The following is a 20,681-nucleotide window of genomic DNA, read 5'->3' as shown; positions in this document are numbered from 1 at the left end:
CATCAAAAAATCCAGCATTTTTTTTAAACAACTGTTTTCAACATTGATAATAAATGTTACTTGAGCTCTGGAGTAATGATGCTGAAATTCAGCTTTGATCACAGGAATAAATTACTCTTTACTATATATTCACATAGAAAACAGATGATTTACACTGTAATAATATTTCACAATATTACTGATTATGGTTTTATTTTTAGTCAGCTAAATGCAGCTTTGCTGAGCAGAAGAGACTTCTTTTAAAAACATTTTTTTTAAAAGTACCGATCCCAGATTTTTGAATGGCAGTGTATATTAAAATAAAATAAATTTTAATCACAATCAGCAGTGTGTGTATATATACGTGGTCGGTAGATACATCGGCAAGGCCGATTACATGTTTATTTTAATTAAATTATGCATCTAATATCTTTCTTTTTTTTTATTACAAATATAATTATATCCTTTTTGTACTGCAAAATTTATTTAAATGTTCCATTGATCCAACATTGATGCACCACACAAGTATCTCCCATGATGCAAAGTGCAAATGTTTACTCTGTATTTGTGTTAGTAGAGTATTGAGTCTAGTGTCTGACTCAATACTCTACTAACACAAATACAGAGTAAACATTTGTGTTTCCCAAAAGCAGCAGTAGTATAGTATAGTTTATTATAGTAGTAGCATAAGTAGATTATAAAAATAATTGGACACAGTGATCTACAATGCTTTTGGGGAAATGCAGCACAGAAATCAATAATAGCATCAATTCTTTTCAGTATGAAAAAACATTAATGGTGTATTTTATTAGCATGTTGCCTGATAAAAACAGGCTGAATTTAGGAACATCGGGACACTTTTTCCAGTCAGTTCAGTGTGAAAAAGTGCCTGACTTCAGCTGAACTCACTCAACATTGTGTACAAATACCAGGCGCATGAATATATTTATAAAGGTCACATTCCTTGAGAGTTGGAGGAGCATTTTCACTGAGTAAATTTCAGGCAGTGCATTCTGGGATTGCTTTATTTGCATCACTTTGATTCAAGAGTTTTTTCTGAAAGGACTGAATAAACAAACAGCTTTTTTTCATGTTTCTACAGGAGATGATTCTGAACAGACAGATATAAATGATTCTGATTGATCATCTAATCTGCATATCTAGAAACCATAATATCGGCTTCATCAGGTTATGGTAATTGATACATGAGGCAGATTCCATATTTTGAACATAACTCACCGTGAGGTTGCGCACTTGTGATATTTGCTTCTGTAGAGACACCATGTGCGATTTCCCATTAAAATAAGACATAAAATACAGCAAAATTCCCAGTGAAGGAGTAAATTACCCATAATGCCAAAGAGAATGTTCTGATGTTTTAAAACATTTAAGTTTTGATATTTTGAAGTGATTTAAAAAAATTGAAAATACTTTACAACAGTAGGTGGCAGCGAGTCACTGACGAGTCATGAGTGAGTCATTGAGATTCAACCGATTCATTCATGAACAAAGCATTTGACTCTCTTAATGAGTGAGTCATTGAATCATTCATTCAATCGATTCGTTCATTCGGTAATGAAACAGCCGTAAAACAGTCCTGCGTCTTTGTTTGGAACTATTTTCGTTGGCGAAATAGAGCAAAAACAGGCAATTATTGTCTCTAAAATGTAAGTCACTTAATATTAACTTCTTGTTTATTGAAAATCAATATCACATTTGTAACCGTGCTGATATTTGGAGGAAAAACAGCTCTCCGTGTGATATTGATTAACTATATTAAATGATAGAAATATAAAAAATATTTTTGCTCCTTATCTTGAATACTGAAGGCATTATAAATGCATTTTAATAAACTAAATCACGTAAATACACAAGCGCACTAGCCTGGTTAAAACCAGACCATTCTCAGTAGTAACTGAGTTATGGTCTGGCAAAGCTCCATAGACAAATCATTTCCAAAGGGGCGTCACCAACATAATGCATTTAAAAGCAAAAAAAACGGACGTCGCTCAAATGCCTCTGGGCGCAATTGGATAGACCTAAAACCAATCAGAGCGATCGTCATTGTATAAAGCCCGCCTCAACGTTTCTGATTGGTGCCGCGATTTCTCGGCATGGGGAAATGGGCTTGAATGAGCTCTTTGCCAGACTTACTTGCAGAGCAAATCTAAATTTGCCGGAAGTTGTCTGGGTTTTCCCAGGCTACAAGCGCACTAGTCTAGATATAAATATCACGCAGCCACCAAAACACACAGACAGCAGAAACTAAACGAGAGACATTTATTATCTTCAAAAAGAGAGAATGTGAGACATGGTTTCATTCATTAAAAAACAAAAAAAGCATGAGCTGAAAGTCTGTGGCGTGTGTCTTGAGGGACTGGATACCAGCCCGATAACACCCGTACGAACAGCTCGTGAGGACAGGAAGTGTTGTGCGTGTGTTCTCCTCAGTCCCAGAGTTTGATCAGCCCGTCCCAGCCACAGGTGATGACCTTGGACGTCTCGTGAGGGTGCCAGAGCGCGCTGATACACACCTTATCGTGCGCCTTGATCCGATGGTAGAGTTTGGTCGTCTTCCAGTCCCAGATGTTCAGCTTCCCGTCGGCATCACCGGAAACCACATAACTGCAGAGAACCAGTCAAAGACACGATCAAAATCATCCGAAATATACCTCCATATTTATGCACTCGCTCTGAAACGGCTTAATGAGGTCATCACAGCCATACATTAAAAAATGTATAAACAATAGGGCTGCACAATATATCGAAATATCGCAAATGTATTTATCGTGATATGCATATCGCAACGGCTTGCAATAACTGCCGTCATGAACAGAAGACGAAGAGAAAATCACTCACTCTTGAATGAATAACTTTTGCAGCTTTAATAAGAATCAGGATATATTTAATTCATACAGTGAAAACTAAGCAGGGTTTTATTTTTACATTTGATTATTCAGTTTCTGTTATTAAATAACCCTAATGTAGGATAACCTGAAACCTTTACGTTTATTTTACTCACTTTAAGCATTATCGTATCGCATATCAAATATCGCATTATTTTCTTCAATATCGCGCAGCCCTAATAAACAATCTAGATTAAATCATCAAGGCATATTTTCCACAATGATTTTCACTAAAAAGAACAAAAATGATATTAAAGCTTTAACATTTATATCATCAATTCAATCACAATGTGGCTAAAGTTATAAACTGGCTGTTTATTAAAGAAAAAAGAGAAACTTTAAACGGCCCTGCCAAGATTAAAGCTCCATGGTACACATTACATTTTTCTTAAATACTTTTGTTACAGTGAACTAGTGCAACAGTAATATTTCTAAATTTGTTTTAAATAAAAAATAATTTTCATTTAGTAATAACAATAAAATCATAATTATTCATTGTAATTTTACAGCTGTTCTGTAAATTGAAATTATATATTTTTTCTTAAATACTTTTTTATAGTGAAATAGTACAAAATTAATATTTCTGTTTTAAATAAATATTTGTATTTAGTAGTAATTATAATAAAATCATAATTGATTGTAATTTTACAGCTGTACTGTACATTTATTTAATATTTATTCTACAGTGAAATTGTCCAACAGTAATACTTATTTGTAACTATTATTTATAAATATAAATTATAACTTAATTTGTTTGAAATAAAACATTTTTATTTATTAATAATAATAATAATAATAATAGCATAATTATTAATTGTAATTTTACAGATGTACTGTAATTTAAAAATTATATTATTTTACTTAAATACTTTTATTTTAAAGTGAAATAGTACAAAAGTAATATTTCTTAATTTGTTTTCAATAAAATATTAATATTTTATTTAGAAAATTATTATTATTAAAAATTCATAATATATCAAAAAAAAAATTGCCAAATTGTGTGGCCCTACAAACAAGTACATTTAAACCTGGGGCTTTTATTACAAACAAAAAAAGCAAGTAAATTTTTTTGCATTTTAAAAATCAACATTTTTTATCAGAAGTAGGGCACACTGGACCTGAGTGAGACCATCTCATCTACACACATCTGTCTTTAAGCTACAGCTGTTTTACCACTAAACCAGCTTTGCTTTAAAGAATACGTTTCGGCTGCTTGAAGCTCCATCTGAACATTCACCTCATGTCCGGGGAGAAGTCCACCTGACAGGCGTATCCCGCCACCATGTGACCCTTGAAGATCTTCTTCTTGTTGAGACGGAACCGGTTCTGAGCTCCAAAGATCAGGATCTGATTGTCCATGGACTGACAGGCCAGCCACTTCCCTGAGATCAGCACAAACACAGGTCGTCAGTTACAGGACACATGAGGAACGAAACATCGGGGAAAGCACCGAATCATTACAGTATAGAGATGAACCCATATATCGGCCGCCGTATTTATCGGCATATCATGTTTGTTGTATAATCAAACATATACAAACAGAATTTAGCGGCATATTATGTTTGTGTAATGTTTGTTGTATAATCCAACGTTTTTCTCTGGGTAAAACAATTAAATACAAAATAAAATCTGTACAAAATACAGCAGGACTGATTGACACGAGTTTATCCATTGCATGTGTTTTTAAGCCGACAAAAAGCGCACAAATACCGAATCCTCGAGTTCTATTTCACACAAAATTATATCAAAATGCCCGTCTTGGTGAGTATCCATGTGAACACAGTCGGTTATGTATTAAATTAACGTAAACAGTTGAGAAATAAAACGCTTGTGTATCAGTATATTGGATTTGTGAATTCGCTCTTAAAGGGACAGCGGCCTAATAATCCTGATGTTTTAATGTTAATCAACAAAAGATAAAATCGTTCTCTACTCTGGACTGAATAACTTTTGTAGCTTTAATAAGGATTAATGTTTATTTATACAGTGAAGAATCTATTTTGCATTTGATAACTTTATTTCTGTACCTGAAAAGCACTGTTTATTTCATATGCATCTTTGTTCTGTTGTGTTTATGAAGGTCTCTTTTATGTTAAATTAATCCAATCAAAGTTCAATAGAAATTATTTAATGATGCATTTTTTAACCTTGCTAATTTAAAACATGATCAAAACACTAATGTAGTTTTACGTTTGACTCCGAGAGAGGACGTGAAAACAAGGGTTGTCTTCATGTCTGTGTTTGAGGGAGTCTCGGAGAGCAAGTGATCTGAGCGGCAGGGAGAGTCACATGACACGTGTGATGTCACTCACCGTTGGGCGACAGCGTGACCGCGGGCATCGAGTGCATACTGGGCTCAGCGATGTATTTAAAGTCCACAGGAATATCCCTGAAGAAAGAGGAAATGCACATCAAAGTACAATCAAGCACAGCTTTGTGTTTAAAAATTTTGATTTTTAATGTTTTTGAAAGATGTCTCTTATTGCTCACCAAGGCTGTTTATTTGGATCATAAATACAGTAAAAAAAATGCTAAATATTTTTACAATTAAAGTAACTGTTTTCTATGTGAATATATAGTAAAGTGTAATTTATTCCTGTGATCAAAGCTGAATTTTCAGTCTTCAGTGTCACATGATCCTTCAGAAATCACTCTAATATGATGATTTGATGCTCGAAAAACATTTATGATTATCAATGTTGAAAACAGTTGTATTGCTTTATATTTCAGTTATATATATATATACCTATATATATATAACCTTTATTCATCAAAAGTGACAGTAAAGACATTTATATTAAAAAGATTCTATTTCAAATAAATGCTGTTTTTTTTAAACCTATTCGAAGAATCTTGAAAAATAAAAAATAAAATGTATCTTGGTTTCCACAAATATGAAGCAGCACAACCGTTTATCATTAATAATACATTTTTCTTGAGGAAAATACACACACACACACACCGATGTGTTTGAGCACTGTAACCCATCACACACACACACACAGTGATGTGTTTGAGCACTGTAACCCATCACACACACACACACACACACACACACAGTGATGTGTTTGAGCACTGTAACCCATCACTCTCTCACACACACACACACACACAGTGATGTGTTTGAGCACTGTAACCCATCACTCTCTCACACACACACACACACACAGTGATGTGTTTGAGCACTGTAACCCATCACTCTCTCACACACACACACACACACAGTGATGTGTTTGAGCACTGTAACCCATCACACACACACACACACACACAGTGATGTGTTTGAGCACTGTAACCCATCACTCTCTCACACACACACACACACACACACACACACACACACACACACACACAGTGATGTGTTTGAGCACTGTAACCCATCACACACACACACACACACACAGTGATGTGTTTGAGCACTGTAACCCATCACTCTCTCACACACACACACACACACACACACAGTGATGTGTTTGAGCACTGTAACCCATCACACACACACACACACACACAGTGATGTGTTTGAGCACTGTAACCCATCACTCTCTCTCACACACACACACACACACACACACACACAGTGATGTGTTTGAGCACTGTAACCCATCACACACACACACACACACACAGTGATGTGTTTGAGCACTGTAACCCATCACACACACACACACACACACAGTGATGTGTTTGAGCACTGTAACCCATCACACACACACACACACACACAGTGATGTGTTTGAGCACTGTAACCCATCACACACACACACACACACACAGTGATGTGTTTGAGCACTGTAACCCATCACTCTCTCTCACACACACACACAGTGATGTGTTTGAGCACTGTAACCCGGATCTCCTACAGAGAACGCTCCTCTAACTGGAGCACTGACACCTGAGGCAGGAGAAGAGAAGTCCCTGAAGACGGCACGAGTGTCCCAGAATAACTCTCCGCATGAGAGAACGAGAGCACAGCGTCACCAGCGCACTCGGGCACAGCTGACCTCAGAACAGCCTCTCTGAGCCTGAAACCGCTGATGCGCTGAGAATACTCAGATGAAAGTCGACATTACGCCTCACGAGCTTCAAGTCAATCAACCGTATTTATTGTTTACATTTCTTTAAAAAATGACCAAATTTGAAAGATGAGACTTTGTTTCATATCAAAAGTACCCTGGTCTGTCCTGTGTGTCAAGTGTCCTCTCTGCTCCACGGTGTGTGTGTTTCACTGCGTGAGAACATGGTGTGTGTGAGAGAGGCGTGGCTTGTCGGACATAGCAACAGTAACTAAAGGGGGCGGGTCTTTGCGAACGCTCAATTGATAAGAGCTGTTACATACGAGACACATCAAACGGCAAACGAATGAAAGTGAAAAGAAACCGCGCTATTGGTTTAGCGCAGCGCGAGCTCAGAACAGGTTTACTCGTGGGCCGATCTCAATCACACGACACTGTTCTTACACAGCGCTGGGAGATCCAGTGAGAGAGCGTCTGAATTCACTGCAGAATTAATAATATCGCAGCGAGATCCAAGTGAAAGCATTCAAATTTGGTAAACCACACATGTCAGATCAAAGAGCGCTGACGTGCAAACCAGGACAACCTCAGAAGCTTCACCCCAACTCGGGAAAGCCAAAGCGCATTACAAACTCCATCGCAACATTTATTGCCAAATCACTTCCATTTGTTTCATTAATAAAATATTATGGAAGTAAATTCACTATGGATCAATATACTTTGCTTTAAAAGTACCAAGTAGTCACACAGTGAAAAAAGAAAAGAAAATCTGTATAGAAAAAAGATGCATCGATAATCATTTTATCATCTGAATCGGAATCGAATCGAATCGAGATGCCCATTTTCCACAAGCTGGTGTGATTCTCTAGGGTGTTCATGTAAAGTTTGTAACATACTTTGGATAAAATTCCTCAATGGTTGTGTAAAACACCCTTTTACCTCCTCAAAAACCCGTTTCGGTGCATGACATCACATTGCTCAGAAAATGCAAACGGCCAGATTATTGAGAGACTTTTTGAGGAAAAAATAAAAAATATTAAAAAGAAGTGAATGGATTTCTCTCATGGTGTGGTGGCTGTGTCCACTCACTTCAAAGACACATTTATATGCAAACACCATATAAAAGTGAATTTTGCATCGGATGACCCCTTTACGACACTATTTTCATGAGAATTAAACCGATTTCTCTCTAAAACCTGAGAGAGCAACAGCTTCCTTCTCATCAAGAGCCGAAACCCCCCATTAACCGTGAGTGAGAGAAGCGCCTCCTCACCACTCCCACACGCGCAGACTCTTGTCGTCGGAGGTGCTGACGAAGCGCCGGTTCTCGTCCACGAAGGTGATGGTGTTGACGGCTCCCAGATGCCTGTCGTACTCCTGAACCACCTCACGGGTGCGGATGTCCCACTGCAACACACACACTCATCAGCCTTCACACACTCGCCACCCGGCGTCAGAAACCATCAGTAACCTTCAGTACTGATTCAAAACCACAATAACCATTAAAGGTGCAGTGTGTAATTTTTAGCGGCATCTAGTGGTGAGGTTGTGAATTGCACCCAACAGAAGTTACGCTAGGCGAGAGGAAGTGATGTCGTCGTCTGAGACAGCAGAGAGTAGCCAGTTAAGCAGTGAGGTTTAGGTTTACTTAATTATTCAGTAAAACGATGTTATTGCGAATATTATTGTTACTTGTTCATCATTGTGTCAGTGTTTTATTCGCTGACTTTAGCTCGCGTGAAGAACAACACAGTGATGAAACACGTTTGTCCGTTCAGGGCCACTGTAGAAACATGTCGATGTAAGCGGACCCGCGGTGTGTGTAGAGAGAAATGCTCATTCTAAGCTAATAAACACACAACGGTTCATTATGTAAGGTCTTGATACACCACTGAAAACATAGATATGAATATGATATTGCACTCCTGTCAACAGATCCTCCTAAATATTACACAATGCACCTTTACATAAATATATAATCTGAAATACAAAGTCAATTCTTTGATGAATAGAAAGTTCAAAGACTCAGACCTGGACGATCTTCTTGTCCGACATCCCGGCAACGAACAGGTTCTGCTTCTCCTCATCGGGGTTGAACTTCACGCAGTAGGGAACCTTCTTGTTGGTGAAGGGAGCGATGCACTTTCCTGGAAGATGACGGGTTAGTGTCACTCACTATGAGCTCGAGTGCTCGAGATGATCCACACTAGTGGAGGAGCAGAGAGAGACTCCACAGGACTAAACACTCGTGAACACTCATGACCATCATCAGATCATAAACACACAGGAACTCAAAGGTCTTCCCGGCAACACGGCAAAATAAAAGTCCGGTTTAACTTCAAGAAATTGTGACAGAAAAAAAACATTTTACTTTTGTACGGTAGAATTTAGATATGCAATAATAAACTAACACTAATAATAAAAATAAGTTATTATTATTATATTTTAAAATTAATGTTTTATGCTTTCATTTGAATGCCAGAAAAATTTAAATACACAACACAGAATTTCTGAAAAAACTAAACATTTCACAAGGCCAGATTATTGTAAAAAATAAATAAATAAATTAATAAATTAAATTTAATAAACAAAAGAATGTCAAATAAGAATAATTTAAAACATTAAATTCTAACATATTTAAATTGTATTTTTGCATAATAATAACTATTATTATTACATGAATACTGCTATTATTAATATATAAGGATTATTATATAAGAATTAAAAAATCAGAAAATCAGAAATGTTTAATATTATATTACCTTAACATACTGTTTTAAATTATTGTATTTTTAAATAATAATAATAATAATAATAATAATAATTATTATTATTATTATAATTAATATATAAGAATTAGAAAAATATTTAGAACTGTCAGAAGAAAAAAGTAAATTATTATTATTTAAAATAATTATACTTTTATGATTTATATTAATAATATATTATCCTAACAAATAATTCGATTTGCTTTTGCATTACTAACATTATTAACCATTAAACGGAGTTCAGAAAATGTAAACAGAAAAAACAGAATTTGGAAGAAAAAAATAAAACGGACTCATGAACGCAATGAATAAACTGCATTAGACATGCAAACTAAACTGATTCAGTGTTGGACATGCCAAATAAAAAAGGTCTTGTCTTGAATCCTGTTTGTGTTTGTGTGTGTGTGTGTGTGTGTGTGTGTGTGTGTGTGTGTGTGTGTGTGTGTGTGTGTGTGTGTGTGTGTGGGTTAAACTCTCACCGGTCTCTGTATCCCAGAGTTTGATGTATCTGTCGTAGGCGGCACTGAGGAACTGTGTGCCGGTGTTGTTGAAGCAGACGTCACGCACAGCTTTACTGTGACCTACACACACACACACTCAAAGATTACACAGTATATATGACACATGACATGTGCTTTGAGAAGTGAGACACACACACAGAGCGTCTGAAGCGAACTAGACAGAACGAGACGAGTGACAGCCGCCATTAACGACCAGCGTCTACAGTCACTCTAATACTCTACATGTTCTACTAACTCAAACGTTTAGGGCATAACAATATATAACTGTAATAATTATTAATTATTAGAATAATTATTGTTGACAGTAATATTTATTAATTATAAATATTCTTATTGACATAATTATTATTAATTATAATATTATTAAACGTACAGTATGTAATTTTTTTCGCCGCTAGGGGTCGCTAACCTCTTTACAATAACAAAGGCGTAGTTTGATGACGCAACATTTGCTAAGAATTATGGATCTTGTCGTCAACGTCAAGCCGACCGATCTAATAATGTTTATGGATGAGTGAATACATCAATGTTTTTATCATGACTGTGATATGAAGCAGTTCAGGATTGCTAAGAGACAGCTATCAGCTCCACACGCGACGCGAGTCCCGCGGATATAAAAGGAATATGGACATTTCATTCTACCGAACTACACGCAGAATTACTACTCACAGGTCAGTTTATTAGACAAATTAAACTTGTGAGGTAACGCAGCGCTGTTTCACTTGGTCTAACATTACACTATCACACTAAACTGCATTTGAATGTGTTGAAATGTATGTGTTAGTCTGTCTGTATGAGACTAGCAGTAAACTAGATCAACATTAGAATAACATACAGATCATATTCTGACATTTTATCATTGTTGAACTATATAACATTGATTAGTTTTATGTAAATGTGCTCACCTGTTTAATAAAGTACATGTAGGAGCGGTCGAAGTCTCGGACGTGAAGCTCTCGTTTATATACTGTCTATGGGAGCTCTCGGCATCTCGAAAACACCGCGCTGATATTGATTCTCGTTTTAGTTCTCCTTTTTTATCCAAAGTCTGCTTGCCATGGTCCATAATGTTTGAACGAAACAACAACAGCGTGCAAATAGACATTGCGAACTACAAAGTTGTCTGCGTCAGTCGCCTTGGTTACTATCAGACTGCTCTGGTTCATAGCTCTGGTTGCCATGGCAGCACGAGCGGAAACCAGGGACAACGCGGATTGGCAGCGACAAAACGGAAATAAAGAAACGGGACGTTTCTCGAATTAAATTACAAATTTCTCCTGGTTTGAAAGTTGTTGGAAACAGTCGGGATAATGTAAGTACACAACTAAAAAAAAACATATAACATAGATATAGTGATTTTTGCTATTTTTAAAGCAAAAAAGTTACATATTGTGCCTTTAAATATATTAACTATTGTGATGATTAAAATAAAATGAGAAATTGTTTAAAACTGTCAGATTAAAACAGTATAACAACAATAAAATTTTGTTATATTTTTAACAATATTTTTAATTATAATGTAATTATTTTATTCTAACCGTTAAATTATTGTAGTTTTGTTAAAATAATAATAATAATTATTATATTAATAGTGCTATTATTAATGATATATACGGATTATATAAGAATTTAAAAATAAGAATCAGAAAATGTTTAAAACAGTATAACAGTATAACAACAATAATAAATTATAATACTGATTTATATGAATATTATATTACTCTAACAGATTGTTTTAAATTATTGTATTTTGCATTATTATTATTGTTAGTATTAGAAAAATGTTTAAAACTGTCAGAAGAAAAAAGTATAATAACAATAATAATAATGATTATTATACTGTTTTATGAATTATATTAATAATATATTATCCTAACAGACTGTTTTAAATTATTGTAATTTTTTTTAATTCTTATTATTTAAGTTATATATATTAAATATAATATTATTAATATAACTATTCATTCAAATTTTTACATATTAAAAAAATTATTATGCAAAAATTTAATAATTTTTTAGAATAATATTATATAAAATACTATCATTTGTATTATTAGGATTATTATGTTTAACTCAGCATTTTTAAAATTCTCATATAATAATAATAATAATAATTATTATTATTATTATTATTAATATTACTAATATGATTTGAATTATTATTATTCAATAACTAGAAAAAAGAAAAGCTTATTTTCTGATTGTGTCCAGAAACATGGGTTAATTGATGAATCTGACTGAATTAAACACGGCGAGAGAGAGCAGCTTCTGTGATCTGAACTCATGAATGTCTTCCAGCGCTTGATGAACGAGTCGAGACACTGGAGAATCCAGCCTGTGCTTTCCTCCATTAATCACGTCTCAGAGTAATTAAAGCACATCAGTCAATCACGACAGCGCTGAGAGTTCATCAAAACCCTGTGTGAGAAGAGATCACACACACACACACACTCACCGATAAACGTCCGCGCACATCTCCTCTCGTTATACACCTCCCACAACTACAGAAAAACACAAACACAACATCAGCACACACAGAGAACACACCACACACTGTTCATTATGATCAAACACTAATCAGCGTACAAGACGATTATCTTTCAGATGATGCGGATGGTCAGAACTCATTTGAAGTTCTTCACATCTGATGCTTTATGTGCGCGCGTTTAACGAATCAGGAGATTAGGAGTAAAACACTCCATCTGGGTCTCTCTATCAACACTTCATTTAAATATATTTGTAAACTGGTCATAAAATTGCTTGCATAATAATAATAACAACTGACATATCAATAATAATGCCATTATTATTATGATTATACAGATGTACTGGAACAGACTGTTTTAAATTCTTGTATTTTGCATAATTATAATATTAATAATTATTATAAATGTATTATTTATTATTAATATATTAAATTATCATTATATATATTAAATATTATAATTTATTATTATACATTATTATAAATATAATTAATTTTAGTATGAATTTTATTAATATTTTAATATTCGAACAGACTGTTTTAAATTAGTGTTGTTAGCCATTATTTTGTTCTTAATTTAACATACCGTTACATTTTTTTGCATTTTGTATAAGAATTATATTAATATTATTCTATTAATAATAATAGTTAAAAGTTATTTCTGATTATTATTATTATTATTATATTAATAAATAACAACAATATTAATTGTTATTTATTATTACAATTATTATAATCATATTAATATAATATATTAATCATAATTTTATTATTAATATTATAATACTCTAAAAGACTGTTTTAAATTATTATTGTTGCACAGTAAGTATTATTATTTTGTTTTTATTTTAACGGACTGTTTTAAATTCTTGTATTTTTGTATAATAATATTAATTATAACTATATTAATATTGTTTTTAATTATATTTATAATAATAATAATAATAATAATATTGAAAAAACAGAATTATTAATTTTATTATTATATTAATATTCATTTTAAGATTAATTATTCTATTAATTTATATTAATTATTGTTGCATAATAATATTTTTGTTTTAAATTCTTGTATTTTGTATAATAATAATAATAATAATTATTATTCAATTTTATTATATTAATGAATAATTAATTTAAAAACAGTCTGTTAGAATAGTATGTTGTTGCATAATAATAATTATTATTATTTTGTTTTATTTTAACAGACTGTTTTAATTTCTTATTTCTATATAATAATGATAATTATTATTATTATTAACTATTCTATTCTATTCTATTATTATTTTAAAAAAACATGATGTTATGTATTCTTATTATTATCCTCAATAATTGTTAATCTAACATCTATTAATATTGTTGTTGTTATAACTAGTATTCAAGCATCAGACAAAAACATTGGCTGAAGTGTAGAGCAGTTTTACACAACACTGCTTGACCTTTCAACTACCCACTCGTCTCCTCACACACACACACACACACACACACACACACGGACATGAGAAGTGTGTTTAAATGCAGATCTCACCTTGATCTTACAGTCCATGGAGCAGGACAGCAGCAGATGCCCAGACGCCGGGAACAGACGGATCGCACTGACGCCCTGCACACACCAGAGACCGTGTGTGTGAACACACACCAAACCAGAACACAGAGTCAGTGTTGGGAACCGGAAAGCAATTCCAGCTCTGGAATCAGATACTTGTTATAAAATTAAAATTTCGATTCCTTTGTGATTATTTCAATATGACTTTAAACCACTGCGAGTGATTTTCTCTGTCTTTTGTTATTGCCAGCCGTTGCGATCCGCATATCGTGATATATACATGTGATATTTCGATACACGTGACCCTGGATCCCAAAACCAGTCTCGAGTCGCACGGGTATATTTGAGGCAATAGCCAACAATACATTATATGGGTCAAAATTATCGATTTTTCTTTTATGCCAAAAATCATGAGGATATTAAGTAAAGATCATGTTCCATGAAGATATTTTGTAAATTTCCTACCATAAATATATAAAACATGTATTTTTGTGAGTGAATGCAGCACAATCGCCAACATAAATGAACAACTTTAAAGGAGATTTTCTCAATGTTTCAATTTTTTTGCACCCTCAGATTCCAGATTTTCAATAGTTGTATCTCGGCCAAATATTGTCCAATCCTAACAAACCACACATCAATGGAAAGCTTATTTATTCAGCTTTCAGATTATGTATACATCTCAAATTTTTTTTTAAATGACCCATGTGACTGGTTTTGTGGTGCAGGGTCACATATTGTGCAGCCCTCCTACACACACACACACACACACACACACACACACACAGCTGCCGCTTCACCTTGGTGTGTCCGGTCCACACGTGCAGCTGTTTCTTGGGAAGGTAGCATTTGTCCGGGATGTCTGGCGAGCGCAGGTTGATGCCCACGTCCTGAGGAATGTGCAGGTACGAGCGGCCCTGGTAATCATACGCGTCTTTAACTGCAGTGAGAGAGAGACGGGGTTAAAGAGCAGATCAGCACACGTTTAATCGAGTGTGTGTGGTGTCATGGTGGCGTGTCGTACTGTGAAGGATGGTCTTCTCCTCCGCTGGAGCTTCTTCTTCATTCTTGCCTCTCTTCTGTCTCTTGGCTGTGATCTCGTCCAGCTCTTTCTGCTCATCCTGTCAGTCAAACATGAGGACAAGGGTTAGTCTAGAACACACATTAAAGGCCAATCTGACTAGTTTTTTAACTATAGATCAACCGATAATGATGTTTTATATCTGATACGATACCATGTTTATGTGCACTGCACATATGTATTGTTGCACAATAATAATAATATATATATATTAAAATCCTTTAAATCTATAATATATTAAATCCTTGTATTTTTCTATAATAACACAGTTTTAACACTTTTTAAATACTGTAATCTTAGCAATTTCACCACCTCCTTGCATACAAAAGCAGTTTTTTTATTTTTATATAATTATATTTTTTGTTATGTTAATTTTAGTTTAATTTATAATCATTTCATTGTGTTTTTCTTCTTCTTCTTTTTATTTTATTTTTTTTCTTTTTAAATATTGCAATTTGGGTTTATTTTTATTTCAGTTAGTTTTATTTATTACCAGTTATTAATTTTAGTGCTTCAACTTTTTTCAACTTAGTTTATTGCCAAGGCAACATTTCAACCTTTTTTTAACTAATACTTATATTTTATTTTAGCTTTATTTTAATTAACTGAATGGTTTTTAAAAGTTTTAGTCAACGATAATAATTTAGTTGCAGCACAAGCCAGAGAAGCAGAAATCTTGATAACAATATGATTAATGGTTTAGTATTCATCATCTTCAGTGTTTAAAATTAACACCCGCCAAATGTGGGTAAAAATCAGCAAATTTAATAATTATTTATATATGTAAACTGTGACGTAGTTAATCTGGTTCATTTTTTCTCTTTTTTTCCCGGCTAGTAGAAGTTCTGAATGGCCGGTAACTTAAAAATTGAGTTGCCAAATTGTCTGGTGAATGAAAGTTCGTTCAAACCCTGATCATCTGATCATAAACTGAACCTGTTGAACACCGTCTCACCTCAGAGGGTTTGGCCACTTCTTTCTCATCCTGGTATTTCGCCCAAGGGCCCAGAAAGCAGTCGATATCCGACGCATCTCCTCCCTTCACCTTCCTCCTCTTCTCAGCCTTCTTTGGTCCCGTCTCAAACACCGTCAGCCCTAGTAATGACAGCATTAATTATGACTAGCATGAGCAGGAACGAGAGATGGAACATGAAATGATCAGATGTCAGATTTCGTGAATGACGTGAATCTCACCTTTGTTTTTCTCGGCTTCTTCTATGGCTCCGATGTAGCTGCTGGACGAGACCTGACTGGTGTCCACCGACGGGTCCAGAGCGTAACCTGACCCATCAAACACACACGTTTGGTTTGATTCTATGGCATGAATACGGAAGCTACACAAGCGAGATCGACGTATATCTCTCACTAGAGATGTGACGGTGAGGATATTTTCCCATGATCTGTTAATCGACGTGTGATACACCGGTAATACCGGCGGGGGCTTTTAAAGCACTAATCCGAAGGCTAAGGTAAAATGCGCACGTCCGCATGGGCATTCATAATGGTGCGGCGCAGAGCGAGCGTTTCTCCATAGTAATGAACACGTGCGCATTTTAGTTTCGCTTTCAAATTAGCGTCAATTCGGGGTTGGATTGCTTGAACGGTGAGTTCATTATCCTATTATTCTTAATGCAAAACACTACAACAATACAGTACAATGACAAATTTGCTTAAATAGGCGCTTTTACACCAAATATTCCACCATCTTGTCAGTCAGTTCCTCGCTCTCGTGATTAATGAAACAGCTGATCTGTGCTGCGACTCTCGTTCAGCTCACAATTTATTAAAGGGGTCATGAACTGGCTTTTTTTAATTTTTTTATATTGTTGTCTGAGGTACACTTATGACGTTTGCTTGGTTTTTACATTCAAAATCGTCAAAATGAATAAGTAATAGGCTATTTTCTACCCTGGTTTTGAGCCTAGCTCCTGAAACGGTTTTTATGGGCGTGTCGCATTGAAAACTTGGAAGTAAATGGCCACTGCTATGATTGGATAACAATTTTGCATATTATAATGAGTTTTATGTAATGCGTGAATCGGTGGGCGGGGCTAAACCGGCAGTGTTGAAGTAGGCGTTGATCTTCTTCTGTGGAGGCGGGGTTTGACACCCTTTGAAGTACCTGTCGTTCGCTGTGCCTGGTGTCAATAACAGCTTTTATTGGACTAACAAGGAAGTTTTCAGTTCTGAAACTTACAGGACATTCTTATATGGCGCTTTTCCACTGCGTGGTACGGCTCGGATCGGCTCGGTACGGTTCGACTCGGCGCGGAACGGTTCGGCTCGCTTCGCTTTTCCACTGCGTGGTACGACTCGACTCGGTACGGCACGGTTCGGTTCGCTTTAGCTCGGTTGCTTTTCCACTGCAGTTAGTACCGCTTCAAAGTGGGTGGGACTGATCGTTATAGTTGCCGTCTCTACTGCCATGACATCATCATATTAAATGCGAATTTTTCATTCCGTGTTTCCCCATCCACTCCTCGGCAACCAACGAGAGGAACGTCTGCACCTCGTCCACTGACCACGATTCAGCCATTTCTTTTTTTGAAGTTTATACTCTTTTTTTTTTTTTTTTAAAGCAAATACTTTTAAAACAGGCGCTACAGCGTTGGCTGTTGTCTACTGGCTATTTAAATCTAGCGGGTTTAGTGTCTCGTGTCGTAAATACAATGACGCTGGTAGTGATGATTCTGTCTGACCAATCAGTGATCTGCAGTGTTTTCACATCACATTTTAGTATCGGTACGGTACGCTTGGAACCTCAACAGAGGTGGTAACATTTAAAGCGAGCCGAAGCGAGCCGTACCGTACCATGCAGTGGAAAAGCGCCAATAGTCTGATGACCTCTTATGTCAAAAGCTCAAGGAAAACTGATTTCTCAGTTCATCACCCCTTTAAGCAGACACGTTCAGTTTTTAATTGTAGTGTCTGTTCTCTAACTGAACTAAATGATTTTATTAAAAATAAAATCTACGGTGGGGGGGCAGTGCTGCGGTGGGCAAGTGATGTAATCGTAGCAAGCCTCTCTCTCACCGAACGTAGAGAAGGTTCTCCTCTGCTGCTCGAACATGAAGTCGTTGACGTGAGCCGGTTCAGCGTAACCCGACAGCATGTTTCTCGGAGCCGCCATCTGCTGCGATCTGAACGGGTTCGCCGGTCCAAACTGGAATGAGATGAGAAGGAGACAATTAAGATAATAAGATGGTGGTCATATCTGATTTTTCTTCCAATGCATTTTTGTACATTAACAATTTAAAGTTTTGATTTAATAAAGTGAATTGGACTGGCTTCTGAAAAGTAGGCTGTTATATTATTGGTTAATATTATTAGGAATGAGTCACAAATGATCATATTTAGTGTTCTTACATTTTTCTTATTTAAATTTTGACTTTTAGAGGTACATTTACAGCAACATGCACTGATGAATCCTGCACCGTTAAACCAGAATTGATTAAATACAAATAATGGTACATTAATATAGCGGGTAGAAAAAATATACATAATGAGGAAACTTAATAGACATTAATTTTAGATTTATACTATAAATCTAGTCTAGGAAAACTGTAAAATGCAAGTAAATTTGATTAAAATAAGTGGATTAAAATGTGATCAAAATAAAACCGTTTATAATCTATTAAGCAAACTAAACAACACAAAAAGATTAAAATTGCATCAAAGTTAAATAAACAAATAATTGATTCAACAGTACACTACTATAGTGAGTAGAACAACATATATAATAATGTAACATAATAGGAACTAATTTTAGATTTATACTGAACTAGGCGTTCATAAAGATAACTTTAGCATGGGGTTTCTCACACAACAAGTGTGATCACATTTGGGAGTCTGAGGCATATAAAGCGACTGAACACGCCTGATATATTGCACATAATATTTGAAATGCACAATATTCTTCCATCAATCTTGACAAACATCTGTATTCACCTCTGGAGCAAACATAGTTTCAAATGTAGGGTTGTACGTGACTTCTTTGAGTGCTGGATCAAGATGCACACCGGTCTCAACATCTTCCTGGAAAAGACAAAAACAGAAAACATTGTTTCACCTGTTATTAAGCGACCAGGCATCAGATCTAAGAACATTAACCACATTTGACTCGACTGGTTTTCCTCCAAATCAACCGAGGCTCCGTTAGTGACTGTGACCCGCGCGTTTCTTGTTTACCTTCACGGCGACCTCGGGCGCTGAGTTCAGAAGGGCTAAAGTCATTATACTGTCGGATTTTAAAGGCTGAAGATGCGCGATCGAGTCTGGTTCGACTTTCTGTGGACTAATACGGGATTCTGACTCATTTTCCGAATCTGAGTCGCTGCCGTACGAAACGAGGCCACTCTCTGTCGCCGCCATCTTGGATGTTGTTGGTCTTTCGTCAGAGGGTCCTCAAAGATGAATATTTGTTTAAAAATATCTTAAATAGTCTGATTTTTTTTAAAAGATTCTTAAACCATATGTCTATACTTAATATTATATTATAAGCGTATTAATTTTATACATCTGAAATGGAATGTAAAGCGGGCGCAGTTGTAGTGCAGTAAGTTAGATGTTGTATCTTTTAGGACAACAGCTTACAAGAGCGCGCATTGCGACGTACACGCGCATTTTGTAATGCGCTTATGTTTTAGTTTATTATCACCAGGGTTATTATTATAGTTACCTAAAACTAAAACCATAAAAATTGTGTTACTTGAAATAAAAAAATAATAAAAAAACGTCAATAGGTATATTTAAAAAAATTAACAAAACTTTAAGTAAAATTTAAATAAAACGAATTAAAAAAAAAGAATAGTATCTAAATTATACTAAGATTATACGGATTCTCACTACACATACAGAGTTGTATAAAATATGTCTTTGTTACTCACTTATACTATGTGCTATAAAAAGGGAAATATTTATACATAATATACAATTAATATGTTGCAAAGTTTCACTGGTTAAAATAAGAAGATTGTGCAAGTGCAAGCATTGTCGATATTATTACATAAAAAGAAGAAATTATGCCTTTCTATGTCACAATTATGACGTTTTCATGACATTTATGTCACAATTATGAGTTAGTATGTCATAACTTCGACTTTTTCCATTAAAATTTCGTCTAAGGGTGTCATAATTATGACTTTGAATGTCATAATTTTGACTTTATATGTCATAGCCTAATTATGATTTTATTTATTTATATATATTTTTAATTATGTTATGTGGCTTCCATAGATTTCTCGTATCACAACTAGTAGGAACATGTAATATGTAGGTGTGTTTTTCCCAAAACAAATCACATACAACACATTTAAGTTGTTTTGGTTGATAAACAAGTTGTTTGTATTTGCAATTAGTGATCGGACCGATGGGTGTGGTCTG

The 20,681-nt window shown here is 34.9% G+C and overlaps 1 protein-coding gene across 1 annotated transcript; it reads right to left on the bottom strand.

The window, feature by feature from the left end:
• Positions 1-2,245: 2,245 nt before the first annotated feature.
• Positions 2,246-19,898, bottom strand: cdc40 (cell division cycle 40 homolog). The gene is made up of 15 exons (XM_084090901.1): positions 19,488-19,898; positions 19,248-19,334; positions 18,333-18,462; positions 16,494-16,580; positions 16,255-16,394; positions 15,243-15,339; positions 15,019-15,158; positions 14,201-14,275; positions 12,646-12,691; positions 10,149-10,250; positions 8,933-9,048; positions 8,175-8,308; positions 5,198-5,274; positions 4,123-4,267; positions 2,246-2,604 (listed from the first exon to the last, which is right to left on the bottom strand). Exons 1-15 carry the CDS (start codon positions 19,668-19,670, stop codon positions 2,427-2,429), a joined length of 1,737 nt encoding a protein of 578 aa, XP_083947027.1. The 5' UTR covers positions 19,671-19,898; the 3' UTR covers positions 2,246-2,426.
• Positions 19,899-20,681: the final 783 nt, after the last annotated feature.

Source organism: Abramis brama, assembly GCF_963993115.1.
Source record: "Abramis brama genome assembly, chromosome: 18".
NCBI classification, from domain to species: domain Eukaryota; kingdom Metazoa; phylum Chordata; class Actinopteri; order Cypriniformes; family Leuciscidae; genus Abramis; species Abramis brama.
Note: the sequence above shows the minus strand (reverse complement) of the source record. Positions and strands in the feature narration are given on the sequence as shown.